The sequence below is a fragment of the Falco biarmicus genome, chromosome 12 (assembly GCF_023638135.1).
Source record: "Falco biarmicus isolate bFalBia1 chromosome 12, bFalBia1.pri, whole genome shotgun sequence".
NCBI lineage: Eukaryota > Metazoa > Chordata > Aves > Falconiformes > Falconidae > Falco > Falco biarmicus.
The window spans coordinates 24629929-24655196 of NC_079299.1; the positions used below are offsets into that span (position 1 = coordinate 24629929).

Consider the following 25268-nt stretch of genomic DNA (forward strand, 5'->3'; position numbering starts at 1 on the left):
AATTTTTATCTAGCAATTTTTAATCACATGGAAATATTGTATTGCAAATTAGTAGAAATTATAAAGGAAGCATAAATGAGTACCTTGTAAAGTTACTTGAGTTTCTATATATTTTTAAATTATAAATTGTTCTTAGCATATTGAGGAAAAAAATTACTACTTTGTTATAGTAAAAATCTCTACTACGTGAAAAACAAATATCTTACTCATTAGTGTATTTAATAGTTCAGTCTTTATTTTTTCCTTATTATTTTAACCTTTAGTGAATCTGGCTCTTTGGAGAGGTTGGTTTTAGTTCTGATGGTGACTGAGTTTTTTGTTCAAATAAGAAAGTGATGCAGAGTGAAAAATAGAAAGTATAAAAATAACGTGGTAGAAATCTTTGTCTTTACATTTAGTCTGAGGTAGGGAGTTCTGTAAAAATGAAAGGAGTTGCATTACCAAAATAATCCTGTGCCTTTTTTCAGGTTTTGCAGACTTGACAAATAAGCAGGTGGTAACTAGCCTCATTTCTTTGTATGCCCAAGTGGTCATCTGGTTCTGTCGATCCAGTCTCCTTCCAGAGGGTTTAGGTAAGCGTAAACTGTTAATACATGTGTAACAAGGAGACTGTCCGGTAAGTGATTCCTGTGTACACATGCTTAGACAGTAAGTCGTGTGGGTTCAGTGACAATATGTGCTGAAGTTCTGTTGGTGAAACTGGGATTTTACTGTTTTTTCAAATGGTGTAGAATAATGGAAGCAGTTTTTCTTGGATGTTTTTTAGAAGGAACAATAAGCCTCTTGACTTCAAGGAGTTGCTTGTGTCCCCAGCACAAGTATATTTGTGATTTTGATCAAATAACTGTTAAAAAATCAATACTGGAGTGCTTGTTTTTACAATAAAAGCATTACCTGCATGTTTTGTTGAACTTCTTGTTTATTGCTTGAGGAAGAAATACACCTTGGAAATTCTTCTTTATTTGGGTGGATTATAAATTCTGTTGTCAGCCGTAATTGTCTTACAGATGCTTACATGACATGTTGAAAAAAACATTCCCTTTGAGAATTGTTAAGGTTTTTTTTATAGTGAACTTCAGCTTACACTACATGTTCTGAATGCTACATCAACTGTAAACTTGAAAGGGTGCTCAAGGCAAGAAGATATTGAGTCTTGTGTCTTACATCTCTTAGCAAAGGCAGAAATGGGATTGGCTTCTTTCAGAGTCTGAGGCTTCTTGATGCTTAGCTTGTATGATTTCTGTCTTTTTAGTCAAGAGTTTTAGTTTAAAATGTGATATTACTTCTTTAACTTGCTTTTACTTTTTTGCCTGTAGATGATGCTATGCATTTGTCTAGACCTTTCTACAATTATCCTCTGATTCAGAGCTACTATACTGGTCATCGACAGAAACTTGAGCGTTTCTCAAGGTAAGCCTTACAGGAAAACTCTAGAACACTTCCACTGTAAATTTAGCAGAACTGTATGGCTTTTTTTATCAGTAATAAAGTGTTTGCTGTGCTTAATGCATTTTCTGGTAGTACTCCTGAGTGATGCATGTGTTCTCTTGAGCACAGAGGTTACTTTCCTGTGTTAAAATGTATATATATACTTCTACTTAGTACCATTAGTTGATATCATTTTTTTGGTAGCGTCCTTAATGTACTGGCTAATTGGTATAATTTGTTACCACTGAAAAAGATCATGTGATTAACATTAAAGTCCCTTCCAGATGAACGCACTCTTTACAGGGCTAGCTTACCAGCATAGAGGTGATATGCCCTGGATTAAATGATAATAGTTTTTTCTTTGGAAATTATACTGAAAACTAAATAAAGACTTGAAGAAGCTTAGGCTATGGCACTGTGAGCAAGGTGAAGGTGGAAGCTGCAGTGTATTATGTATTGACTTTAAAGTTCATCTTGCATAGCTTGCCTCTCAAGTAACTTACTTAGAGGCTTGTGTGTTGCGTAGAAGCATACAACCTCTGGTGTGCTTGTTCTGCTTTTTATCATCGTATTAAAGGGTAGCGTCACAGCAGAAGACTGTGATGGACTTCTGAAGAAAGTTCAGCCAGCCGTAATTGTACTGTATGTGTACAGAAACGTGAATGCCGCTGAAGGAGGATACTGAAATTTACCTGTATGCTCATCTTTCTGAAAACAACTTTTCAGGAACAAAAGTGAGATGCTGAGAACAAAATCTGAAATTTCCATTATGTTGTCTCAGAGCTGTGTATTGAAACACTCCAATTTGAGGCTTTAGATTCATGATAAAGAATAGACCTGCTGTTTTGAGAATGTTAGGTTTCCTCTGTTAGGCAGTATGAGAGTGGTTATTTCTGACACTTAAAACATTTGTTTACGCTTCCTTGTTATTACAACAAAAAACAAAATCTGGAAACGAAAGGGTCATTGCAACTTTTCCTTTAGTAAGAGAGCTTTCAGGATTTCTGTTTTGAAGTCCTTTAATAATGTGATCTAACTAACTTCTTTCATCTGACTCAAATTTCCTTTTTGTGCATTCCAAGTCATAATCATGCCTTTGTATGTGTGTTACTTTCTTTGACTCATGGGAGCTTTTTTTTTTTTTTCGTTTTGACTGGAGGAAATCTGTTTCCCTGAGAGGCTGGAATTAGTGTTTTACTCTGTCCCAATCCTTGCTACCTTTTGTTCCAGAGGAAAATGGGATTCTGACTGCTTGATGATTGATGGAATGGTTTCCCAGTTAGGAGACCAGGTTGAGAAGTTGTGGCGGAGGGATGAAGGAGGAACAGGGAAATACCCACCTGCTAGTTTACATGTGAGTGTTATGGTCACTGAAAACAACAGCAGAATTCCACAAAACCCCACCCAAAAGCCAGTGATTTGTGAAAGACTGGAGTTTTTAAAAAAAATCTAAATTTTTCATTTCAGGCACTGCTGGATCTCTATTTGCTAGAAAGCATTGAAGAAAGCTACAAACATGCGATTGTATCCTTTCTAGTTGTTTTTATTACACCTTCAGTGTACGAACATAAATATTCTTAAATGTTTGTCACCTGTGTGTTTAATAGCCTCCTTTAATTTATGCTTCAAACACAATGCAAGCCACAGCATTTAATTTAGAATGAAGTTGTAGACAGAAGCATTGTTTTATTTTCGTACTGTGGATTTGTTATGATTTCTTGTTTATGTTTTGTTGCAGTCCTTTCTGATATTTGAAAACAGATTTACTAATAAATGTTAAATATAAAGAACACTCTTAATTTTTCTCAAAATCTAACACTGTTTTAAATTTTTTTAAAGCACCTATATCTGTAGGTACACTAAAATGCTCTGCTTCAGAGCAAAAGGGTTTCTAACAGTGGTTCACCAGTACCTGATCTTTGCCGAAACCATCCATTTTCCAGAACAGCTAACAGTGCTTGCTTTTGTTTTGTAAAAATGCAGGCACACAATTAATAAACACAGAAGTCATTGGGCAGAAACTTAATTTTTAAGCTGCTGAAATATACGGAAGTGCTTTGGTTGGTTGTTGCCTTACCCCAGAGGGGAGCCTGGAGAGCAAGTGGTTTTAAAACTGTTGTACCCCAGAGCTGTATTCCGAGAGCATGTCCCTAAAAATGGGTGTCAAGAGAAAATGACACTACCAATGAGTGGTCTGCATACTGTTTTGAGTCTGGTCTTAGTGATTCAGAGCTAAGTTGTATTGTAAGGACACCATGATCGATGTTGTTTTGGAAATTGACATGCTCTGGAAATGAGGAAAAAAACCAAGTGTAGAATTTGGTTGCTTTAATAATTAAGCATTGGATGCTCAAATCTTTTGAGTGTCCAACTGGTAGCTCCACTGACCAAAGTGGGAACCTGAGTTTATAACTGAAGTGTTTCAATAGGTAAAATTAACCTTTTTGAGTGCCTTACACAAATCAAGTATCTGTAATCTGGCTTTTTATTCAGAATGCAATATTGTGGTTAGGGTCCGACTGTCTTCAGGTTATAGTAGCTTAAAATGGCAAGACTAGTAAATTCATATTTCCCGCTTCCTACCATTTTTATATTCTTTCATTGTGTTTTTCTACAGATTAAGTGATAAATTTTTGGTCTTACAAATTTATTAGCCTTAATTAGATACTTTGATATCAGACAATTTACCTGCTGCTAGACATCATGCATTCCTTTCCGAATAAAACAGAAACTTCAATTGACTCCTTCCCAACAGCCTTTGCCATCCCTTGGGGTCTTGTTAAGCTTATTCAAGGTTTCTGGCTTCTAGATCACAATGATTATGAAGTAAGTATGTTGCAGTTAGACTTAGATTACAGTACAAAGCTGTAATCTGTAAAATGATTTAATAAAATCAGTGCTTGTATAACGGGTGCTAAAAAATTCAAAGCTTTTTTGTGATGCTGCCGCAACATCTTCAGCAGTAAGTTATGATTTGAAATTTTGATTTAATTATTTTGAAAGGAAATTGATTAAAACAAAGGAGAAATCTATGTTAATAATGCTTGATATTTGAGTTTTCAAAGCTATCAGTTTATGTTGTTTCAGCAGACCGCTTGAGCACTTTCTCAAAACCAGTGTTTTAGGAACTTTTAATATTAAAACTATGATCATAGCAGCAAGATTTGAGATCGAAGACTGCAAAAGGGATTTTCAACCTAATTCATGCTCTTTTTGATGCTGAAGGTTGTTCTTTGCCTATCACGATGTTAATATAATGTAATTGGGAGAGCAACTTTTATTTAGTAATGGATTTATAAAAAGTGTTGTTTGTATACCAGCATGTGCTTCACCTAGAAAAGTGAATTACTCCTTTTCAAACGCTCACTTTAGTCTGTATGGCTAATGGATTTTTTTTCTCTGCAAACACTTAAGATTTTTTATTTATATGTCCTGTACAGAGTATTTCATTAGGTAGTCATATCAGTTTATTTAACACACATTCACCCTTACTTAAGAAACTTTGGAATATTTATTTTTTTCACATGTGTGTATGTATATGTCGTAATAAACCTGATCTCTAACTTCTACAGAACGCACTGGCCCTGCTCTTTCATCCAGCTACAATGAAAACTGCATCGTGGCAACACATGAGAATTATTCAATGCCTCATGTGCCAAGGAGAGCATAGGCGAGCCCTCACATACATACAGATGATGAAGCCATCAATGTCAAGCAGTAGTGAAGTGCGGCTTTTCCTCACGGTGTTGTTGTCCAATAGGTAAAGAAATATATTCCACCATTTTGGAATTCAAATATTGCAAAAAGTGGAGAACAAATAATACAAAACACGATCCCCTAAATTTCCTTTAAACTTTGCCTGCAATGATTTGGGGGCATCTTTTTGCATATACTGTTAATATTCCTTTACATCTCAAAAAATTGATCACAGGTGCATGGTGGAGGCTTGGGGTCTGTTGCAGCAACACACCACCAAGTTAAACATGGAAGAGCTGTTAAAACACATGTATGAAATCTGTCAGGAGATGGGGCTCATGGAAGACTTGCTGAAGCTACCTTTCACAGACACTGAACAAGTAAGTGTGGACAAGAATAACTCATACTTGTCTCTTTGAAAAGAGAAGAGGCAGAATCATAACAGCTTTTGGAAATGTGTTACTTCTCACAGGAGTGTTTGGAGAAGTTTTTAAAGACCAATGCTGGCGTTCAAAATCATGAATATCTTTTGGTCCACCACCTGCAGCGTGCCAACTATATCCCAGCACTGCAGCTGAATCAGTCAATGAATGTTAATCTTCCGGTAAGTGTAAAAATTCTGTCCAGTGTGCAAGTTTCTGTTAGGTGTTACTAACTGGTTTTGATAGTGCTCAATGAAAAGCCTGCTTTGTTTTTCATACTAGTTTTTGAAATACTAGAATAAGTTTCTATACCTTAAGTTACAGCTGAACTTGAAAGTTGAACAAAATATTTCGCTACTCCAAAGCTACTCTGAGAAGTTATAAATTACGTGTTACAGACCATTGTGAACTCCGCTTCAGAGCATTTGTTTGCATCTGAGGAATAAATCTGTATCTTTTCTATCAGCCAGTATTAACATTCAGTTATTCAGATACATATGTTATGTTTGCTTTAGACTGTTGAAAGTTGTATCACTCGTTTCCGTGGAACGAAGAGTATGTTGTATGTCCTCTCTTTATCTTGCATGCAAGTATATTTTTCTAGGTGAGAGCAGTCTGGATGCCAGTCCACAGGTAAAATTTGTGTGGTGCTTTGGTTGGGTTTTTTTCATTTATTTATTTCCTCACATTACAGCCTGAGCTCTGCAGTTCCACAACTTTTCCTTTTACCACTTCTATGACAGAAGTTCTTGTCTAACTTCCATTTCTCAAAGTAGCCAGATGAAATTTTGTGTTAGGTGAACTTCTGTTACAAATCTGCGATACATTTGTTGTTTTCCAGAGTGATAGTTTTCCAGTGAATCAAACTTAAAAGGTGGTCTTGAAAGTTTTAGGTCCTGCATATGTCTGTAGGCAGCTTTTTCTTATACATTTTAATATTCACAAATTACGTGTTTTGTGCAACGTAATTTGGAGTTGTCCTGTATATTCAGTCATCTCGGACGTTGGTGTTTTATGCAAAACAAGGGAAGGCCTGCTAATTTGTAAACCATTTGGAAGTTGCAGGTGATAACAGGTGTATTAGCTTACAGTGCTTCAGAGTGCCAGAACTGTTTTAACTTATAACTTGCGAGTTCTATTATCTAGTCTTCCTTCCACTTTGCTAAAAATATCAAGTTGAATTGGTACGTGCTGATGGGTAGAGCTGTCTGCAGTTCTGGGTAGCACTTTCTGCAGTTCTGTGCAGTGGACGTATCTTACTATACCTGTAGAGGAAATTTATTCGCTAATTAGAAATAGCACAGATTGTTCTGCACAATGAACTTCTTATAAATAGTTAACTTTTTGTTTTACGCTTTTCATTTGTCAGAATGATCGTGATCCTTGCTTGAGAGAGAGAGCAGTTGCCAGAAATTCTATATTAGATCAATATGGCAAGATCCTTCCTAGAGTTCAAAGGAAGCTGGCTGCAGAGAGAGCCAGGCCTTACCATTTGCCTTCATCGGTCTTCAGAGAAGGTAATTTTTAGAGTGCCATGGACAACTAACCATCACTTTGATTACACAAGGCTTATATTTCTTCCCCTCTTGCTTTACAGTCTCAAGACCAAAGCCATTATCAACAGTAGCAAAACAAGCTAATGCAGGAAATGTACTTACAAGAGCAACTTTCATCAGTAATGTATTGTCCAAAATTGGAGAAGTGTGGGTAGAAAATCAGCAGAAACCCAGTTTCTCACAATATGATAGGTAAGCAGCCTTTTAAACAAAGTTTAGTCTTGAGCTGCATGTTTTCAGGGAAGAGACAGAGAGAAATCCATTTGAATTATGTTAGTGTTTCGGAGGGAAGGTGACATAAATAAAGCTTTGGCTTTTTTGTACATATGATTCTTAAGTGTTATATAAGTAATATTTGGACAGAGATTTTCTGCTGTGGTAATCTTATTTATGCAAAGACATATTTACATGAGGGTAAATGTGTTTACAGAACTTAATATTGCTGAAACTAAAACTGTGATTACCACCAAGCTGTTGGTGTACAGATTTTGATAGACTTGATTGTGTGATCAAATAGTAATCTTATTCCACTTCCTGCCCAGTTTCTTCCGCCTTTGCTTTAAAATAGGCAGAACTATAAAGAACAGAAAAGAGGCTAGTGGTTATCAGATGATTTCTCTACAGGTGGTATGGTCACATAGACTTGAGTTCTGGTATGTTTGGCCTTCAGGAGAGTGGAAGTCAGACTTATATTTTCCTTTTTAATTCTAGTCCTAGAGTTACAGAACCACTGGTCATAACGCACCGTCTCCCTGAGGCAGAGTTGCCTGATGCATTTGTTGGGACACCAGTTATAAAATCTTCACACAAATGTTCCAGGTACAGTATATCTACAGAAGGAGTATTTCAAAAACATGCTGCTTCTTCTAGTATATGTATGTATACAGTATATATATGTATGTGAGTGCATATACTGTCTGTGTTTGCAGAGTGTTCGGTTTGCATTTAGGTTAAAGGTTGTTAGGGTGCAAAGAAGTGGAGAATTTGAAACGGTGTCAGCATTGAAATGTAGATGAAATTTCTTCTGGTATGAAAATTACATCACTTGTGCCACTTAGAATTGGATTACTCTTGCCTCAGAGGCAGTGATCTAGGAAATAGTGACATGTAAAGAAACAACTAAAAATTAAGAAATGCCTCTAACTCGTTTGTGGGCCTGATACATCGCCCCAACAGTGAGGGTACACCTATATTTCTTGTTCATTGAATCTTTTTGATATGAATCATCTCAGATTTCTTGAATGCAACATGATTTTTTAAATGTATTTATTTCTTGTATTTTAAATTGTGTATCTTAACAGATTGCTGGATTTGGTGGTTCGTCCTCTTCCTTCATGTTCTGTGGCTCAGGGGGATAGCTGGCAGTCACCATGCAGAGCTTCTACTTCATTTGTGGCATCCAGCCCGCTGCAATCAAATATACATGGTTCCACCTCACAAAAGAATTTTTTAGGAGCATCAGGGCTGAATTTACTAGAGACTCCTCTTGTGGTTAAGGTTTGTATTTTAAAAAAAACAGTACCAACCAACAAAACCAAAAGCCTGGAAACTTTGTTTAAAACAAAACCACCAAAGTATTTAGCACAAACACTGTTGCATTCAAATTGTGGAGTATTTTCAGTATGCGTGTGGTTATTGTATATGCAGTCCTTTTGGAAGCAGTATGTTGGGAACAGTCTCAGAGAGGAAAAGTTTAGTTCTAAGTTAATTGCCGTGTTCATGTTGTCCCATAGCTTTGTGAAATACACTTGTTTTTATTGCATGGAACCAAGGAAGTTAAAATTGGACTTTTCAATATCCTTAGATACCTAAAGATGCAATTTGTAGCTTAACCGTCATGTTGAGAGCTCAGTAGCTCTGTGTAGTTTGACTTGCGTACCTGCCAGCAAGGTGTATATGCTTCAGTTTCTTAATCTGGTTGAGTGAATGATGACAACGACAAAAATGGTTGAGAGAAACGACACTAATTTAATGTCAGTTAAGTGATGTCAGTCTGTGTTGAATTCAGTGATGACTTTTGCAGTAGTTTATCAATTATGTTAAACTGTATTTCCATTCACGGCCATCAAATTCTTATAATGCAAGGGAATAACAGTTGACTTGCTTACCTGAACAAAATAGTTGTGATCTCTCTGAATTACAACCTTTTTCTTATTTGATATTGTCCATATCGTTAAGCTAGTTCCATTATCTTCCTTTTAAACCCTTTCAGTACTGTAAAATCTTTTCTGAGCTGAGGTAAGCAGACCTGAATACTTCTAGATGAAGATGTGCAGGTATTTTTACGGCAGTGCCACTTAATTTAGTCTAGTGTGTGGATTGATTAATTAGTGAAAAACTAAGCTATCGCTGTTGCTTTGCTGATTGCCGTTTTGCATGGCAGTGTTTTCAGTCACTGTATCTGGGGTAACATTTGAAGCTGCAGGTATTTTAAAAGAGCAGTGTCAAAATTGCAGAAATTATCTAGATAACACTGCAGACAAGAATTCTATATCCTTGTTTCTTCAGGAAATTAATTTGAAAAATAATGTTTTCTGTTTCATCACAAAAACCCCAAACCAACAACAACAACAAAAACCCCACCAAAAGAGTCATAAAAAGCATCGTTTTTTTATCATTAAGGTTTTTGTACGTTTGGAAAAAGAGCAGAGGCTAAACTTTGTCCTCTCTGCTTGTACAAATCCAGTTCGTAATTTAAACTAATAGCTTTGACAAGTGCAGCCTTCTGTTTTGAAGGTTTAACTGGTTTTAAATGAAATTTTTTATTTCTTTTCATAGCGAGCTAAGATTTTGGCCTCAGCTCCTTCTGGTTTTCCTGGGTTTACTCCTCAGTCTATTCTCAGATCCAGCCTTCGCACCACACCTCTAGCAACTCCCTCTGCGTCACCAGGGCGATCGGTTACTCCTCCTCTACGAGCAAAGGAGCCTAGAATATCTTTCAGGGAAGAGAACTCGAATGCAAAATGGACTGCTGGGGTAAGCTGGGTTGAAGGTAGTGATTTTTACATTTAAAAGGCTTTATAGACTGTGATTTAGATTTTTTTAAAAAGTTTTCAAAAACTCCTTATATTGAGAATTTGAATTGCAAATCAGAATGGCAGACTTGAATTTGGACAAGAAAGATTATGGTAGACCTTCTGTAAAATCATATGCCTGCAGGAACATGTTCATAAATAAAAGTCAGTGACCTTGGTGGTTGTTACTCAGGTGTTGTTAGGAGCTGTGTGCTAGCTTCCTGCTATACCTTTTCAAATGGCGGTGTGGCAGGAAGGTAAAGAACATAGGTTGAGCCAGTTGTTTGGGTTTGTTAAGCTTTGTGAATTAAGTATTTTTGAAAGCAATAAAACTCATGAGCTGCATTTACTTTCGGTCTCTGTTTGCAAGGCTAGGTTTACTTAAATTGTGGTAAAAGCAAGACTTCTGATGGAGAGAGCTGTGTTCTCTAGCCATAAAGTTCTGAGTTTTGCTTCTCACCTTGCACCAGGGATAGCATTCGTATAGTTGTCAAATTAAGTTGGTCCATGTAAAAGTTGCCTCTATCTACTCCTTTTGTTCTGTCAGTTGGATTCCCTGATTCAGCTCATCGTGCAGTTGCTGAATCAATGTACCAAAATCAGAGGCAGAGCAGGGCCATGCAGTAGTATCTACATGCACTATATATGTATATACATGCACTAGTATCTACATCTCCATATATGAAACTAAGAAATCTGGATTTATGATACCTTTTATTGTCCGTTATAAAGAACTACTCAATTGTAACAAGACACTCACTCTTATATGAAGTTCTTAATAATAATGCAGTTGCGGCCAGATTAACTTACTTGTTCCATGCTACAGGCATAGTGAACACTAAATATTTTAGTAGTGCAGGCAAGTTGAAACGGCAAGCATAAAAAAAGAGTAAAACCCTGAGTTATGATTTTAGGTATGCAGAGCTCCTTCTTGAAAACACAGTAGTGAACCCAATGAAGAGCCTTGAGATGACAGTATAAGCAAGCGCTTACAAGACCCACTTCATCTGAATTCCTCAAGGTCGTTGAAACTCAGTAGGCAGTCAAAAGCGTGATTAATTTTTACACTCAACTTTAAAAGTGAAGATGTGAATTAATTTTGTAGCACCTTGCTTAAGGTGACACTCGTAAAACTTACAAAATACTGCTATGTGTTCTTTTTTTGGTGTCTTGTTTTGACAAAAAGCATATGCATGTTATTGATTGTGAACTTTTTCTTTTTTTAAAAAAAAAGGTAACAGAAGATGATAAACCGTTGCCCGGAGCTTCATCTGAGCATCATTGTGGAGTAGTGGAGGGTGCCTGGTCTGAAAGTAGAGATAAAACAACTCTGTTTACTCTGAGCTATCCTGAGGATCATCATGCTGAAATGGAAGAGTCTTTAGAAAGCATATCTGGAGATGGTCTGGAGAAAATGGATGTCAGCAAAGAAAATAGTAACTTCTCTGTTGTATCAGACCATACTACTTTGGAGTATCATGATGCAAAATCACCTGGTGATTTTGAAGATGATGTCATCTTTATAGCTGCTAAACCAGCTAATTCTTCCGCTGAAGAAACTGGCGATTTTCAAGAACTGGAGAAGGAGGAAGACAGTGACATTATTGAAAATAAACCTTCCCAGATAGAACAACCAGACTCATCAGAACTAAGAAAAGAAGCTGGTGTGTTTCATCCTATGATAACCTAAGTTTCTGAATTTTTCAAATATCTTCAAAGGTTAAATAGATGAGGAGTGCAGCATTTTAATGATGAGCGTTCTTGAGTGTCCTAGGCACTTCTTTGTCCTAGGCTTTTAAAATCGCTACTGTGTTTGAGTCCTCCTTTAGATATCCTGGGCATTATGAATATATACTGGGTTTGGCTGGCTGTAATTGTAGCTGAGAGGCAGCAGTGACTTGTGGGAGTTTTGAGAGGGATGCAAGTTGAAAACTTATGCTTCTGGTTGTGTTTTGCAGGTATACCTTAGGCTGCAGGGTTTTTTACAGCAAGTTTACTGTATGGCTTGGTTTGACTAGATAGATTTATTTTTCTTTGGTTTTTTAACCACCTTATTAGTGCTCAGTTAAATAGTTTTCTTCTGGAAGTGAGTCTGCTTGTCTGCCTGCCTCTCGTTACAGCTTTCCTTGCTCATTTTGCTGGCTCAACAGCTTCTGCAGCCTTGTCCAAACCTAGTTCGGTTGGTCCTTGGTTATTCAGCTCTGTTCAACTCATTCAAGCCAATCCAGCTGCCGAGGATTCGTATGAGCAGGTCTGCTGGCAGATTAGAAGAGATGTAGCTCACTAGCTGTTAAGCAGTGATGAGCTGGGAATGAAAGTAGTGCAGGCACAGCTACGGAGTCACTATTTGCCAAACAAAGCTCAGTCTGTTCAGCTCTTTAAAAAGAGTTTGTTATTCCTGGGACAGGTATGCACATGCCAGAGTTCTTTGTCTGAGGTCTCGAAACAGTTTGTAGCAGTGAGTGTGTACTCCAGTGTCAGTGCCTCGTATGCATCCTGACTCAATCTGAAGTCTGAGGTGATTTTTAAGGATCCTGGAGAGTGGTTGTTGTATACTGAAGTTCTTCAGGTCTTTTTTTCTTTTTAAATAATGGGAGTGCCTAAATGCCTTACCTATTTTAGCTGCCTTGTATTTGGACAAGAAATTAAAGCTGCTTTTTATTTAAAATAATAAGGTACTAATTATTAAAGAATAAGCTTATAAAGAAGCTTCCTTATTGCTGGACTACGGTACAAACAGTTCTGTACAATTTCAGTAGTTTGGAGGCATTAGAGGGCAGTCAGTATAGCTCTTATTTGGCTGGAGCTAGTGAAATTATCCCAGTCCTGCATACTGTCTGCAAAGGTGATCTCTGGAGCTGGAGGAAGCAGGTAGTAGAAACAAAGGAAAGGAGGATGTTTCTAAAATTGAACCTGTTGAGACAACAAGTTAGCAAACAGTTGGGTTTCAACACCACCAGTTGACCATTAGAGGAAAGAATAAGGAAAGACCTTAGATGCATTCTTGTAGAACAGGGGAAATGGAGTCAAGAAAAGAAAGAAGCATTGCTGGAATGTGATAAATACCCAAAGAGAAAAAAAGAGAACTTCCTACCCAATTTTAAGGAGGGATATTTTCTGAATGTTTTATGTATTAGATTGGTAATGTACCAAATCTAGTGTGTAAACAGAGTATCGATGGTCATTTTGTTTTCTTGACTGAAATTATGCGTCAGACTTCTTGTTTATTTCAGACCTTCTGTGCCTGGTAGCATTGTTTTGTTAGATCACTATCCTAGGTGAAATGTATAAAGGCTGACTTTGAAAATACATGAGTGTTTTAAAAGAAGTGATGTTAAGTGCAACAGGGAAGTCATACATCTGTCTTTTTTTGTAGGATTTGTGGAAGAATCAAATGCTGAATGTCTTATTCTTCATGAGGATCGTAAATCGGTGGTTAAAGCTGCTGAGGCTGCTACTTTTGGAACTGCAAGTGAAGGGTGAGTTTATAAAATAGATACATTTTTGGGTTCATACAACATGTAACTTCTGGCTTTCCTGTCTTTGAAAACCATGGTTTTTGGTTCTTTCCTGTGTTCTTATGTATAATGCTTTTTCTATTCCTTTCTGTCTGTGAACAGAATTAATTTGGCATAAATGTAAATCAAATTGACTAACTGTTGGTTTGAGCCTTTTTTCTCAAATTATTGCAGACCCCAAAGTGTAATGATGATAAGACTTCATTCAACAGATGATACAAACTTTTTTAGATTGAGGGTTACTAAGCAGATACTGTGAACATAAACCCTTTTTTTGCCTGAAAATTGTGTAGCTAAAAACCACGCCTGAGCTTCCTGTAACTTCAGCAGGTTTATTTTGGGCTTTGAATACTTTCTGGCAGTATTTTGTACACTTAATTTCTGTTTTCTGTGTGTGTGTTCAATTAGCATCTATTTATTTATGGAAAGGGAAGCAGTTTTCTCACCAGTTCTTTAAAAGCTGCAACTGCATAGTAATAAAGACAGAATGTTAGCAATGAAATAACCCTGAGTTTCAAGTGGTGACTTAACACTGGTACAAACTTTTCATCAGTTTGTTCTAAACCTCCAGTATAGCAGTTGCACTCTTCCTGCGAAAGAGAAATCAGTTATTATTCTTTAATACAACTCTGTTGTTGTGTTATTATTTACTATTAGATAGCTGGGAATGTAGTTAAGTACCTGTGACTCATTTTTTGCAATGAATTGAATGTAGATATGTCTGTAAGGGAGTTTCTCACTGTAAAATCTTCAAGTTACAGAACAGAAAAAATTAAGATAAATTAGAAAGTAATTTGTAAAGCTCTTCAACGTTTGTTTTGAAGCTTTGTGATTAATTTCTCTCTTTCTGTTCATGAAGCGAAACAAACCACCAGGAGTCCAAAACATCCTCTTCATCAGAAGAAAAAGCCATACCAGTTGCAATAAATCCACAGCTTTCTGAGTTGCCGGAGGCAGACAGAGAATGTATGTACAGTATGTTGGAGATGTTAATGTGAGTTAAGGTAGCTGAACTCTTGAAGTAAAACATGTAGCTTGCCATACCAGTGTCTCCGAATGCAGTAGTACTAGCGTGTTTCTGCTTTCATTAAACTATAGAGAGAATTCCCTCCTCAGAGTCCTTCTAGGAAATGCATGGTGAGTGGTCTTGTTCTTGATAAAGATATTCAGAAAACTGGTAGAATTTAAAATACTAGGAGAGATCAGTATTTATTTTAATGTTGTGCACTACTACTGATTTGTGTACTGTAGGATCTGCTGTTTGAGTTACTATTTCAAAAGATGATGCATCCTCAGTATTCGGGCTGCAAAGAACAAGTAGTATCAGTGTCTTTCCAGCCTTTCCTCTGCTGTTCTTGTTCTTTATGGACTTGCCAGCTGGTATTCCCCTTCCTCTTTTCGTATTTTACTGTGGGGCTGCCTCCTTTGCCATATAGTTGTCATGGTTTAAACCACACAGCTGCTTGCTTACTCTCCCCTTGGTGGGATGGCAGGGAAAATTGGAAGGGGAAAAGTGGGAAGACTCTTGGGTTGAGGTAAAAACAGTTTAATAGTTTGCCTGTGCAGCTTTTGCTTTACCTAAGGGATTCATTTATTACTTTCCATCAGCAGGCAGGTGTTCGGCCATCCCCAGGAGAGCAGGGCTCTGTCAGTCATAATGGTTACTTGGGAAGGCAACCACCATAACTCTAAACATCCTCCTGCCTCCTCCTCCTCCTTCCCCCAGCTTTGTGCTGAGCATGACATCATGTGATATGGAATATCCCCTTGGTCAGCTGGGGTCAGCTGTCCCAGCTGTGTCCCCTCCAGCTTCTTCTGCCCCCAGGCCACTCGCTGGTGGGGTGGGGTGAGAAGCAGAAAAGGCCTCTGCTTTGTGTAAGCCCTGCTCAGCAATAACAAAAACATTCTTGTATTATCAACACTTTTCAGCACAAATCCCAAGCATAGTCCCATACCAGCTACTCTGAAGAAAATTATCTCATTCCCAGCCAAAACCAGCACGGTAATTTTGGCTTCTGGGTTTTGGAGAAAGCTTGATATATGCGGCAGGATGGAGAACTGTATTGTTGGCTCCTGTTCCCGCTCTTACTCTGTTGCTTAAACCTGTGTCATTTATATAGCAGTTAAGTTAAAATTACATAAATCTCTTCCAGCTGTGATAAGTATTCTTGACAGTGAGGATGTGGTCAGTACTCATTCAGAAAATCACCTTGAGGGAAAGTGTGTGGATTTCTCTAAAGAACATAACCTAGAAGCGGCTGAAGTTGAAGCTGAAGCTCCTTTGCTGCAGGAAGAAACAGCTGTTTCTAACAATGCTCATAAAGCTGAGGAAATGAATGTAAGTAAACTATTTTCCCATTTTCTACAAAATAGAACACACTTTGCAGATTGAGGGCAGTCCTGTTGTACTGACAGTTTACGCACACACAAAAACACAAGTTAAAACCTCAATACCTAAGGGCAGCTAGGTTTTTCTCTTAGGCATTTTTTGTATCTGTGACACAAAATAGAACCTGTCAAGACTTGGGCCTTTGAGAGCTGTAGTAGTACAAAAAAATGTCTGAAGTATTTTTTTTAAATAACTGTGCATTCATTTGGTTTACTACAACTTAATGTTTCTTACTTGAATTTAAAAATAAATAGTTTTAATGTTAAAGATAATATGAAAAGTTGGGGAACGCAGCTTTTCAGTACTGGGGGCCATTTACCAGATGATGAGATCATGTGGGAACCAAGCTCATTTCCAGAATGATTTAGGTGCTTAGAGCCTTTACTGTTTGTTCCTAACTAACATAAACCACATTCCAGGTAAAGAGTTAATTTCAGTATCAAGGTACTTCCAGCTACTTAAAACTTATTTGTAAAACATGTGTTTTTTTAACATCTAAACGTTGTAAAATATGTATTCTAAAAGGCTGTTCACATGGACTGAAAATCAGAACTAGAGATTGTCTGGTTGTCCCAGGTTTTCCCCGTGTTGTTCTTCAACAGGGGCTGATGAGTTATTTGGATTCATTGTGGATGTCCTCTAAGTACCGTAGAGAGTATACTGTCAATTTCCTGTAGGGTTATACTCACAGGAATTAATAATGGAGTGAAATACAAACTGAAAGGTAGGCCTACCACAAACAGATGGGTCTTAAGTAATAGGCGATGCTTTTCCGTGTCCCAGATTGCAGGTGAAGTTAAATAGACAGTTACTGCTTTAGCTTGTCTCAGCTTTGGGATTTAGGGCAACACTGTAGAGAAGATGATTTTAGGCTTGGGAATACATCAGTCACTTGGGGGAGTAAATGGAAAATCTGTGACAGGAAAAAGGGAGCAGGTACATGAGACAATCACAAAGCTTCTGCAGTCATTCATGTAGCAGTACAGTGAAGGGTTTTCTGCTTTTGTTATGACTGGTTCTTACAGATTTATAGTAAACATCTGGGTTTGGCTTGTCTGCTTTCACTGAATTTAGGATAAACTACTTCCTGCTTTCTTGTTCGTAGATTTGTAAGCATAAAGGGAAAGTTTATGCAGATAGTTTTTCGTAAATTTCATTTTGAAGCGTGACATGCTGCTATAATGTGATGCTTTAGCAACTTGTTACAAGACAGGAGGCAAAAAAATAAGCAGATTCTATGGAGACTCCCGTTGAGTGGCTTCTTCCTTCTGCCATCGTTGGCACTACAACTTAGAGGGCTGGGTAGAGGTCTTTTATTCATTGGTTAAATTATCTTGACCATCTGAGTCACTTGAAATATGTAACAGATACTACTTCTGTTCTCGACATAAAAGCTTGAGTGTCTCGTGTGGATCTAGAAGGAAAGAGTGGTTGCTACAGCAAAACATGAGCTGTAGGTACTTAGAATATAGGTGTTGTCTCACACAATCCAAGTGATCCCTTAAATGTGCAGCGTTGAGTTGTTGGATGTGATACCTGGCTGGTTTGACTGTGTTGCAGTCACAGCTGTTGTGACTGAAACTTTAAACTCTGGGGACAGGATTGTGTTTTACCTTGTCAGATGCAGAGTTCGTCAGTCGGTGTGGATTTGTAGCCAGTCGGGCAAGTACTGCCATGTGATGGTTACTGCCAGTTGTGTATATGTTTTGTTTTGCAAAACGGCTCACTTTGTTCATGGGTGGTAGCAGATCCTTAGTCATGAACAGATCAGAAATGGAGCATGTGATTGCATACACAGAATACTCTGTTCTCTGTCCCTTAAATGCATAAACTTTTTATCTGTAGTACATTGAGAGAATACATTGTATGTTTCTAACTTCGCATTTAGTGGTGATCTGAAAGGAAAAGCAGCATTTCACTGTCCTCAGTTTCATCTAGCTCATTTTGAAGTTAGTTGGGTAATTAATCATGCATTAACAGACATTTTTTAACTTTAGGTTATTGACGATAGTGCGGTTAAGGCACAGATCTCCGAAGATGCACCTGAAATGTCACCAGATAGTGAACTACATCCATCAGGCAATCTTCAATACAGCTACAATACTGCAGAACAACAGTTTATATGTGATTTGCCTGATAATAGAGATGGTGAATGTGATGCAGCTGAGGGAGAGCTTTTTATATCTGAGAGTAATTTTAGTTTAGTCTTGGAAGGAGAAGAAGGTGAAGCAGAGATGGGAGACCCTGTGTTAGTGGATGCTTCTAAACCAGGTGGTACCACAACAGAGGAGAAACCTGTGAACAATTTAGGAAATACTGAAAACCAAGAACATGTTACAAACTCAGTGTCCACTGTAACTAGTGATCAGGAGTCTCAAAATGTTACAGAGTCGCTCCCATATGTGCCTGAACCCATTAAAGTGGCTATTGCTGAGAACTTACTGGATGTAATCAAAGACACAAGAAGTAAAGAATTCACATCTGAAGTTGTAGAACAGTCTATTCATGAAACCATAGGTAAAAAGGTAACTAGATTCCAGAAGGCAAAATCTGCCTTAACTGTGCCAGAAGTAGTGGAAGATGAAACCAGCAAACATCCTGTAGAGTATGTCATCACTCCTAGAACACGTGCAAGGGGACAACTGAGTAGAAATCTAAGGATTCCATCGGCAGGTGATCAGCAGCTGCTGAAGACGGATGATCCAGTTCTGTTTGGGTTGTCTCCTAGAAGAAGTACCAGGCGAAAGAAAGAAGCAGCTGAGACTTCTCATCTTCAAACAGAAGAAAATGCTCAAGCTGAGGAAATACCTGTGACTCCTAGGCGAGGCAGGAAGCCGAAACATACTAACGTAGAAAAAACAGAAGATGGCCATTCTGATGGACAAACATTGTCCGTCAGTACGCAGTCTATCGCTGTTACTCCAAGAAGAGGCTTAAGGAGAGCAAAGGAAGCTGCATCTGAACCCTTGGAAGAGGCTAATGAGGAAAGATCTCTTGCTGAAGGTGGTAGTGTTACCGTTTCTGCTACTTCCAAAAGGAATAGAGGACGAAAGGAAACTGGCCAGAGTGACCCAGGTCATAAGATAAAACTGGCAGCCAGTCCCAGTAGAAGTGCAAGAAAACAGAAAAGCACTCATTTAGAATTTACTGAAAATGTTGTCAAGAGTCAAGAGGTGCAGCCTAGTGACCAACTACTTTTACCTGTGCCAACTAAAAGAGGCAGAAGAAAAAAGATCAATTCATTGGAAGTTTCAGAAAATTCTGACCTTGACCTCTCTAAATCATTGCTTTCTCAAACGGAGCTTAAACTTCCTGTCACTCCTGTCACTCCTAGAAGAAGTGCTAGGAAGGTGGCACAAAATCTCCTGGCAGCTGCAGAATCTCTCTCTACTCAGGAAGACATACATTCAGGTAGGGAAGTGGAGATCCTTGATACTCCTAGGAGAAGAGTGAGAAGAGTTCTACATGCTAAACCAGAAAAAGCAGATACTCGTGGGCAAACACCTGCACAGCCAAATGAGGAACCAAGCACACCCGGGACTCCAGGAAGGACAGGGCGTCGGGGCAGGAAGAAGCAGTCAGTATTGGAGAAGAGCACAGGGGAGGAGGCCTCCCCCAAAGGACCTGATGGCAGCCCTTTGTTGCTTGAAGACGTAAACCCATCAGAACGTGATGAAATATCAAGAACTTTAACAGATTCTGTAACAAGAACCAGGTCCCGCAAAACTCCCATGCATCAGAAACTGTCTGTTGAGGAAAATGAGTCCTTCCTTTTCTCTCCTCCTCTCACAAAACTGGCAAAGAAATTTAAAGGCAAGTGCGCTGTGTTTATATACAAAATAGGGGGTGTTCCTGTTTTGTAAACCATAGAAAACAGACTGTGAGGCTGGCTTTAAGTATTGTGAAGAATGTAACCATGCAAAATAACAAATTTGGAAAGAGGCATTTCATCTTCTTTCTGAACTCTACATGACTGGCTGACTAGTTGTGGTGGGAATAGATGAGGAGGCTGATCTGAGTGAAAAGAAATTCAAGGTGAATTTTTGTCATGAGCTTAATTTCTGTCAGTTTTGAAAACTGGAGGGTATCTGTTAATATGCAATTGCTCTCTCTTCCTCCCAATGGAGAAATAAAGGAGACGTGCTTCCAAATTCTGTTCAGTTTTTAACTGCAACTGAGATGCTCCATCTTGCAGCAAACTATACAGCTGTTTAATTATGTGGTTGTTTTTCATGGGCATATATTTTTTTATTTAAGTTACTTTTTATTAGTGTACATGATAAATTTTTTCTTTTTTGAGATGCGTAGGGACTCTTGATGCCTCTTGAGCATAATACCTCTGATTATGTAAGTGCAGGTAAAACCACTACACTGGCTTGGTTTTGTTTCACAATTTGCTGAAAAAGAATGGATCCCAAGAGGCAGTTACTGGGGGAAAGACACCTCCACACTGAGTATTTATAAGCCTGACTGGAGCTTTTATTTCAGGAAGGTATTGTGCTCTTAATTATGAGCTGTAATTTAATGTCACTGTCCTTTGTAATGTACGTGCGTGTTAACAATGCATTGTCATTTTAGCTGGAAAAGCAGACCATCCTGTGCAGCTTAAGGATTTAGACCCAGACTTGTCTTCTCAATTTGTCTTTTCACCACCTCTTTTGAGGTCAAGAAGAAAAAATGTATCTAGCGTTTCCCAAATTATGAAAGAACCAGTAAGTAAAAACCCTGGATGTATCATGTTCTTGACTTTTGCTCTGTACTGCTTTTTCAAATCATACTTTGCAATGCCTTGCCTTTTTTCTTGAAAGTACGTCTAAAAAGAAAGCTTTAAATTAAGCAGCTAGACAATTTGTGGGTTTTTCCTTCATGAAAACTAGCTACAAAAGTCAGTTTTGAGTCTATGTAAGTCAAGAACTAGTAAGTATTGCTTTGCCTTTAACAAAAGGCACAGTGGCTTTCTTTAAACTTAATTGGTGTGTTATTTTTTAATTTTCAGAATTTGAACTGTTAAGATGGTACAGTAATTTCAGATGAAAGGTTTGTTTTGCTGAGAGAAACTGTAATGCTTTTGGAAAAAACTTTGGCATGACTGCATGAAAGAAAGACTGATTTGTATTCTGTAGAAGTGTAAGAACTTGTGTGTGAGTAATATTTTTGTTGCCTTAATATAGGAGCTTCCAGCTAAAGAGGAAGAGGATACCGAATCCTTAGAGTCTCTGGGAAAGCAAAAATTGAAGAGAGGTAGAACTGCAAAATCAAAAATGAGGAAAGCAACCAAGTATGAAATTATTTTTGAACACTTATTTGCATTCCTTTATTATGTTTTCACAAGTTCAGCTGTTTGCCACCCAATTTCTTCTGCTCGCTTGGCTGAGCAGTTCTGCTCTGACCTTACGAACCTGTCCAGCTTGCTGCTCTAACAGGCACCTTTTCCCCCACTTAACGGTTTAGTTTTCTAACAGAAATGGGAGAGGGAGGGGATAGAAAAGGAATGGATACCGATCTTTGCAGTGATGGTGGTCTCCTACATTGTCGTATTCCACCTTTATGAAACCACACTCACTTTTAACAGTCTTTAGTTGCCCATACAAGGCAGGAGGGGGTCAGTGAACAGAGGGAACTTCTTGTTTCTGGACATGTTTCCTGGTTCATTCTGGAAAACTGTTTGAGGATATCTGCCTCTTAAAAGCTGGGCTAGGGTGCTCTAAAGGCTCATATGACCAGTGACTGAGAATACTTGGTACAATCTGGTAAGGAATGAAAGCAAAAGAAAGCTGACTTGTGTACCTTTTTTGCCTTGATCCTGCCTACAAAGAAGCCCATAAATAAGTTCTTCGGCATTCATTTTGTAATTTTTCCCTCCACTGAAAGCTGTTGGTAAGAAAAAATAAATTTTGGTACTTCTCTTTCTTTTCAGAACCACAAGAAGAGAAGGTTCTTGGTCACCTCCACCAGTGGAAATAAAATTCATCTCTCCTTTTGGAAGTCCAGTGGATGGAACAAAGAAAGAAACTGCAGACATGGCAGAGAAGACTCTACGAAAGAACAAAAAAAGACTGTCTAATTTTCCAAAGCCAGTTGTGCGCCGGAAGATGCTGTAACTGTTTTTAAAGTTTATAATACACACCACTGTTTGCAAAGTCATCAAAATTGTGTGGATTAGTAAAAAGAAAAAATTATCTAATTTGGAAGAGATAATTTATATAAATTATTGTAAAATTTCATAAACAAATGGTCTTCAATAAGTAACTCCATATGGAGTGTGATTTCCTCAGTCAATGCAGTTTTCTATTTTATATTAAGACTTCATACATTTATATAATATGTAAATACAGCTTATTTTAGGAATGTTAAATAAAAATGTATACTTCACAATATGCTTACTGTCTGATAGCTTTTTGAGGGAATAGTGGGTTGAATGGCCTGTATTGCTCAGAAATGTTAATGTTGGTTTGCAGGAGTTGTTGACCCTCAAAAGTGAGGCCTAAAGCTTTTTAAGCTTTTTAAAAGTTTACTTAGAATTCCTATAACAAGTAAACGTTCGAAACATACTAGTTTGACTTTTCTAAATGACATTTGACCTTCTGGCACAAATAATTGGGCTCACAGTATAAACCAGTGATTCCTTACATTCACGGTTAACTTGTACCGTATCGAAATCAGAATGTAAACAATTGTATTTTAAGGTGTGCAATATTTTTTTTGTATTTGTCTTAAACTTTGGGAAAGCTGCTCTTTAGTTCATAAAACTAGTTCACATCTCAGATGTTTCACTATTTTTTACAGTTTGTTGTCAGCAAAAAATTGACTGTATAGAGGATGTGATACTTACAATAGCATATCGGGTTTAAAGGGATGTTACCCATATACTTGGAAATTTGAGCCAAAATTATTTTCATAAGGTTAATAGCAATGTTACTATAATTGAAGTAATTATTGTCTGTAAACATATTTTGCAGTGTTTGAAGCCTGCATATCACAGCACTGAAAACCTGATGGTAAAGCTAACATAGTAGTCTGAAAAAGGTACAAAAATGTACAGAAATCTTAGTTACAAACCATATTTTTTAATAATTGTTTCATTAATAATCTTGGGTTATGGAGTAAATGTCCCTATAAAGCTTCAATTTGTAAAAATAAATTCAACAAATATTCTTTTAAAAGCAGACATGGAAATACTATTTTGATGTGCAGTCTTTTAGACAATGGATTATTTTTATGTATGTTAATTTATATATGGATGCAACTTTGAAGACTACAGAATGGTGGAACCTGACATTAAACTTTTCAATTAGTAAAAACTAGTACAGTTACTCTAAGAAATAATTTATTGGTTAACTAATACCTTGTACATAGTGGGTGAATGTATTAATAACAGACTAAGCTTGTAAAAGAAGTTTCTTCTGGGGCCATGATTTTTCTATCTTGGAACAGGTCATTCTAGAGAAAGCAGTTGCATGCAGTAGGGTATTTTTCTCCTTGGGATTATTCATCACTGAATGAAAGCTTAAAAAAAATGCCAAATGTTGAAAGTGTCAGTTTGAGTGAGACCTTTCAGTCAGGTTAATAATTCATTCTGAATATTTTGTATTCGAACTACAATATAAATATCGTCAAAGAGGGGGAGGGGGGGAAGTTCTAGCAATATTTTTTTAAATTCTTGTTGTACAGAAATGCAGCAAAGAGCTCAGAATATGGGGTAAAATACAAACTTTCAAAACCGGAATAGAAAATGGATGTCAAATCTGAATATATGTTGTGTGTAGTGCACAAGAGTATTTATAAAATGTTCCGATTCCTGATCAAATAGACTTGAGTGGTGAAGTGCTAGTGAAGATTACCTCGTAGGGTTTTAACGTGTTTCTGTCATTTGTACTTACAATATATTTTTTTGGTATGAAAACCCATTAGAACAAATGATAACATGGTATTAGCTAATTTTATTAATAATTTGTAGATTTGTAGTGATTTTTAGCCTCTTTATTTTATAACCAGCTCAGCTGAATTACCGTCATTTGGAAGTGCTTTGGAGGAAAAAAGAAAGCAGTAGTAACAACAAAATTGGCATGAGATTCAATAACCTCCTAAAGGTTTGGAATAGTCTTGTGATTTTTTACTTTAAAGGAGTTTTAATCCAATTGTATGTTAAAATGTTTTCCTCTTTTTTTTTTTTTTTTTTTTGTTTTGTTTTGTTCCCCCCCCAGTTAAATTCAGTGCATAGTTCTTGGGTGCTGACCAGTTTCCCCAGGGAGAAGTTTAAAAAGGAGTGTAAGCATAATGTGTAACGAGGAGTGGGTTTTCAGGAAGTTGAAGGACATAGAAGGAAACGGAGGCGCAAACAGGCACTATGAATTATTATTTAGAGCCTGAGAAAAGGAAAAGAAGCTAGCTAAGAGTGTTACGATGGCAGCTTAAGGATGGGTTTATATTGAAGTGGAGAAAATAGATTTTTACATGGGTGTTCTTTTGTGTAGCCTTGCTACAAACGTGTGAAGGATGGAGTGGAAAAGATGATTTCAGCAAGGGTGGGAAGGATCCAGTGCATGGGCATGCTGCTTAAGCGGATGAATTGGGGAAGGAGCCTGCCTTTTTAAAAGATTAAAATGGCTTCGGGGTGAGTGGCTGAGCTGGCTGGGAGTCTTAATAGGATTGCAGGTGTTTGCACATGTATCTGAGAGGAAGATGATAATCCTGGTGCCAGAGAAGGGGACAAGGGGCCGTGAAAGAGGGGGGGATGCATTGTAGTGGATGCATGTGTAAGGCTATAGGGGCACAGAGCTGCAATTCTCTTGTGACCGAGATGTGAATTTCCCAGGAGCTACTCGGTATAGTTCATCACTAAATAGAGCAATTTTGAAGTTTTTCTATAGGAAATTTAGTTGCTTGAGGGGTGTGTGTTTTTCTCCCCCTAAAGAAAAGCTGGAATTTCTCAGGAGTGTTTTGATGCATCTGCTTTGATCTAATGTTAGACAGCTAAAAGCTGAAGCTAAATTGCGCATTTGTACCTTTCGGGGCTGTAATCCCAGGGGAGATTCCACTGGAAGGTTGACTGCCTTGGGATAGCAGACACTCACCTTTCAGAAAGAACAAAAATAGGCATAATGGCAGATTTTATTTCCCGGAAACATAGTAGGAGATATTAGTGGAGGGAGAATGAATATTAATAAGATTAAGGGCTGTTGTTAGAAGGGAATTTGTCAAGAGAATGAACGTTTTAGTAGAAATGGTTCCCTGAGTTACTCAGA

The 25268-nt window shown here is 37.7% G+C and overlaps 1 protein-coding gene across 3 annotated transcripts in view; it reads left to right on the top strand.

Moving 5' to 3' along the window:
* AHCTF1 (AT-hook containing transcription factor 1) overlaps positions 1-22400 on the top strand; it is a 41709-nt gene extending 19309 nt beyond the window's left edge. For all 3 annotated transcript variants that reach the window (XM_056357135.1, XM_056357134.1, XM_056357136.1), the window contains exons 16-36: positions 468-572; positions 1317-1410; positions 2659-2782; positions 2896-2952; positions 4108-4254; positions 5001-5188; positions 5360-5504; positions 5597-5728; positions 6916-7063; positions 7144-7294; positions 7814-7921; positions 8404-8599; positions 9881-10078; positions 11351-11780; positions 13493-13595; positions 14494-14600; positions 15788-15972; positions 18021-19836; positions 20602-20735; positions 21195-21301; positions 21941-22400. In XM_056357135.1, the coding sequence (XP_056213110.1) occupies positions 468-572; positions 1317-1410; positions 2659-2782; positions 2896-2952; positions 4108-4254; positions 5001-5188; positions 5360-5504; positions 5597-5728; positions 6916-7063; positions 7144-7294; positions 7814-7921; positions 8404-8599; positions 9881-10078; positions 11351-11780; positions 13493-13595; positions 14494-14600; positions 15788-15972; positions 18021-19836; positions 20602-20735; positions 21195-21301; positions 21941-22124 (4859 nt within the window). In that variant the 3' untranslated portion in view covers positions 22125-22400. The remainder of the gene's footprint in view (positions 1-467; positions 573-1316; positions 1411-2658; positions 2783-2895; positions 2953-4107; positions 4255-5000; positions 5189-5359; positions 5505-5596; positions 5729-6915; positions 7064-7143; positions 7295-7813; positions 7922-8403; positions 8600-9880; positions 10079-11350; positions 11781-13492; positions 13596-14493; positions 14601-15787; positions 15973-18020; positions 19837-20601; positions 20736-21194; positions 21302-21940) is intronic.
* The last annotated feature ends 2868 nt before the right edge of the window (positions 22401-25268 follow it).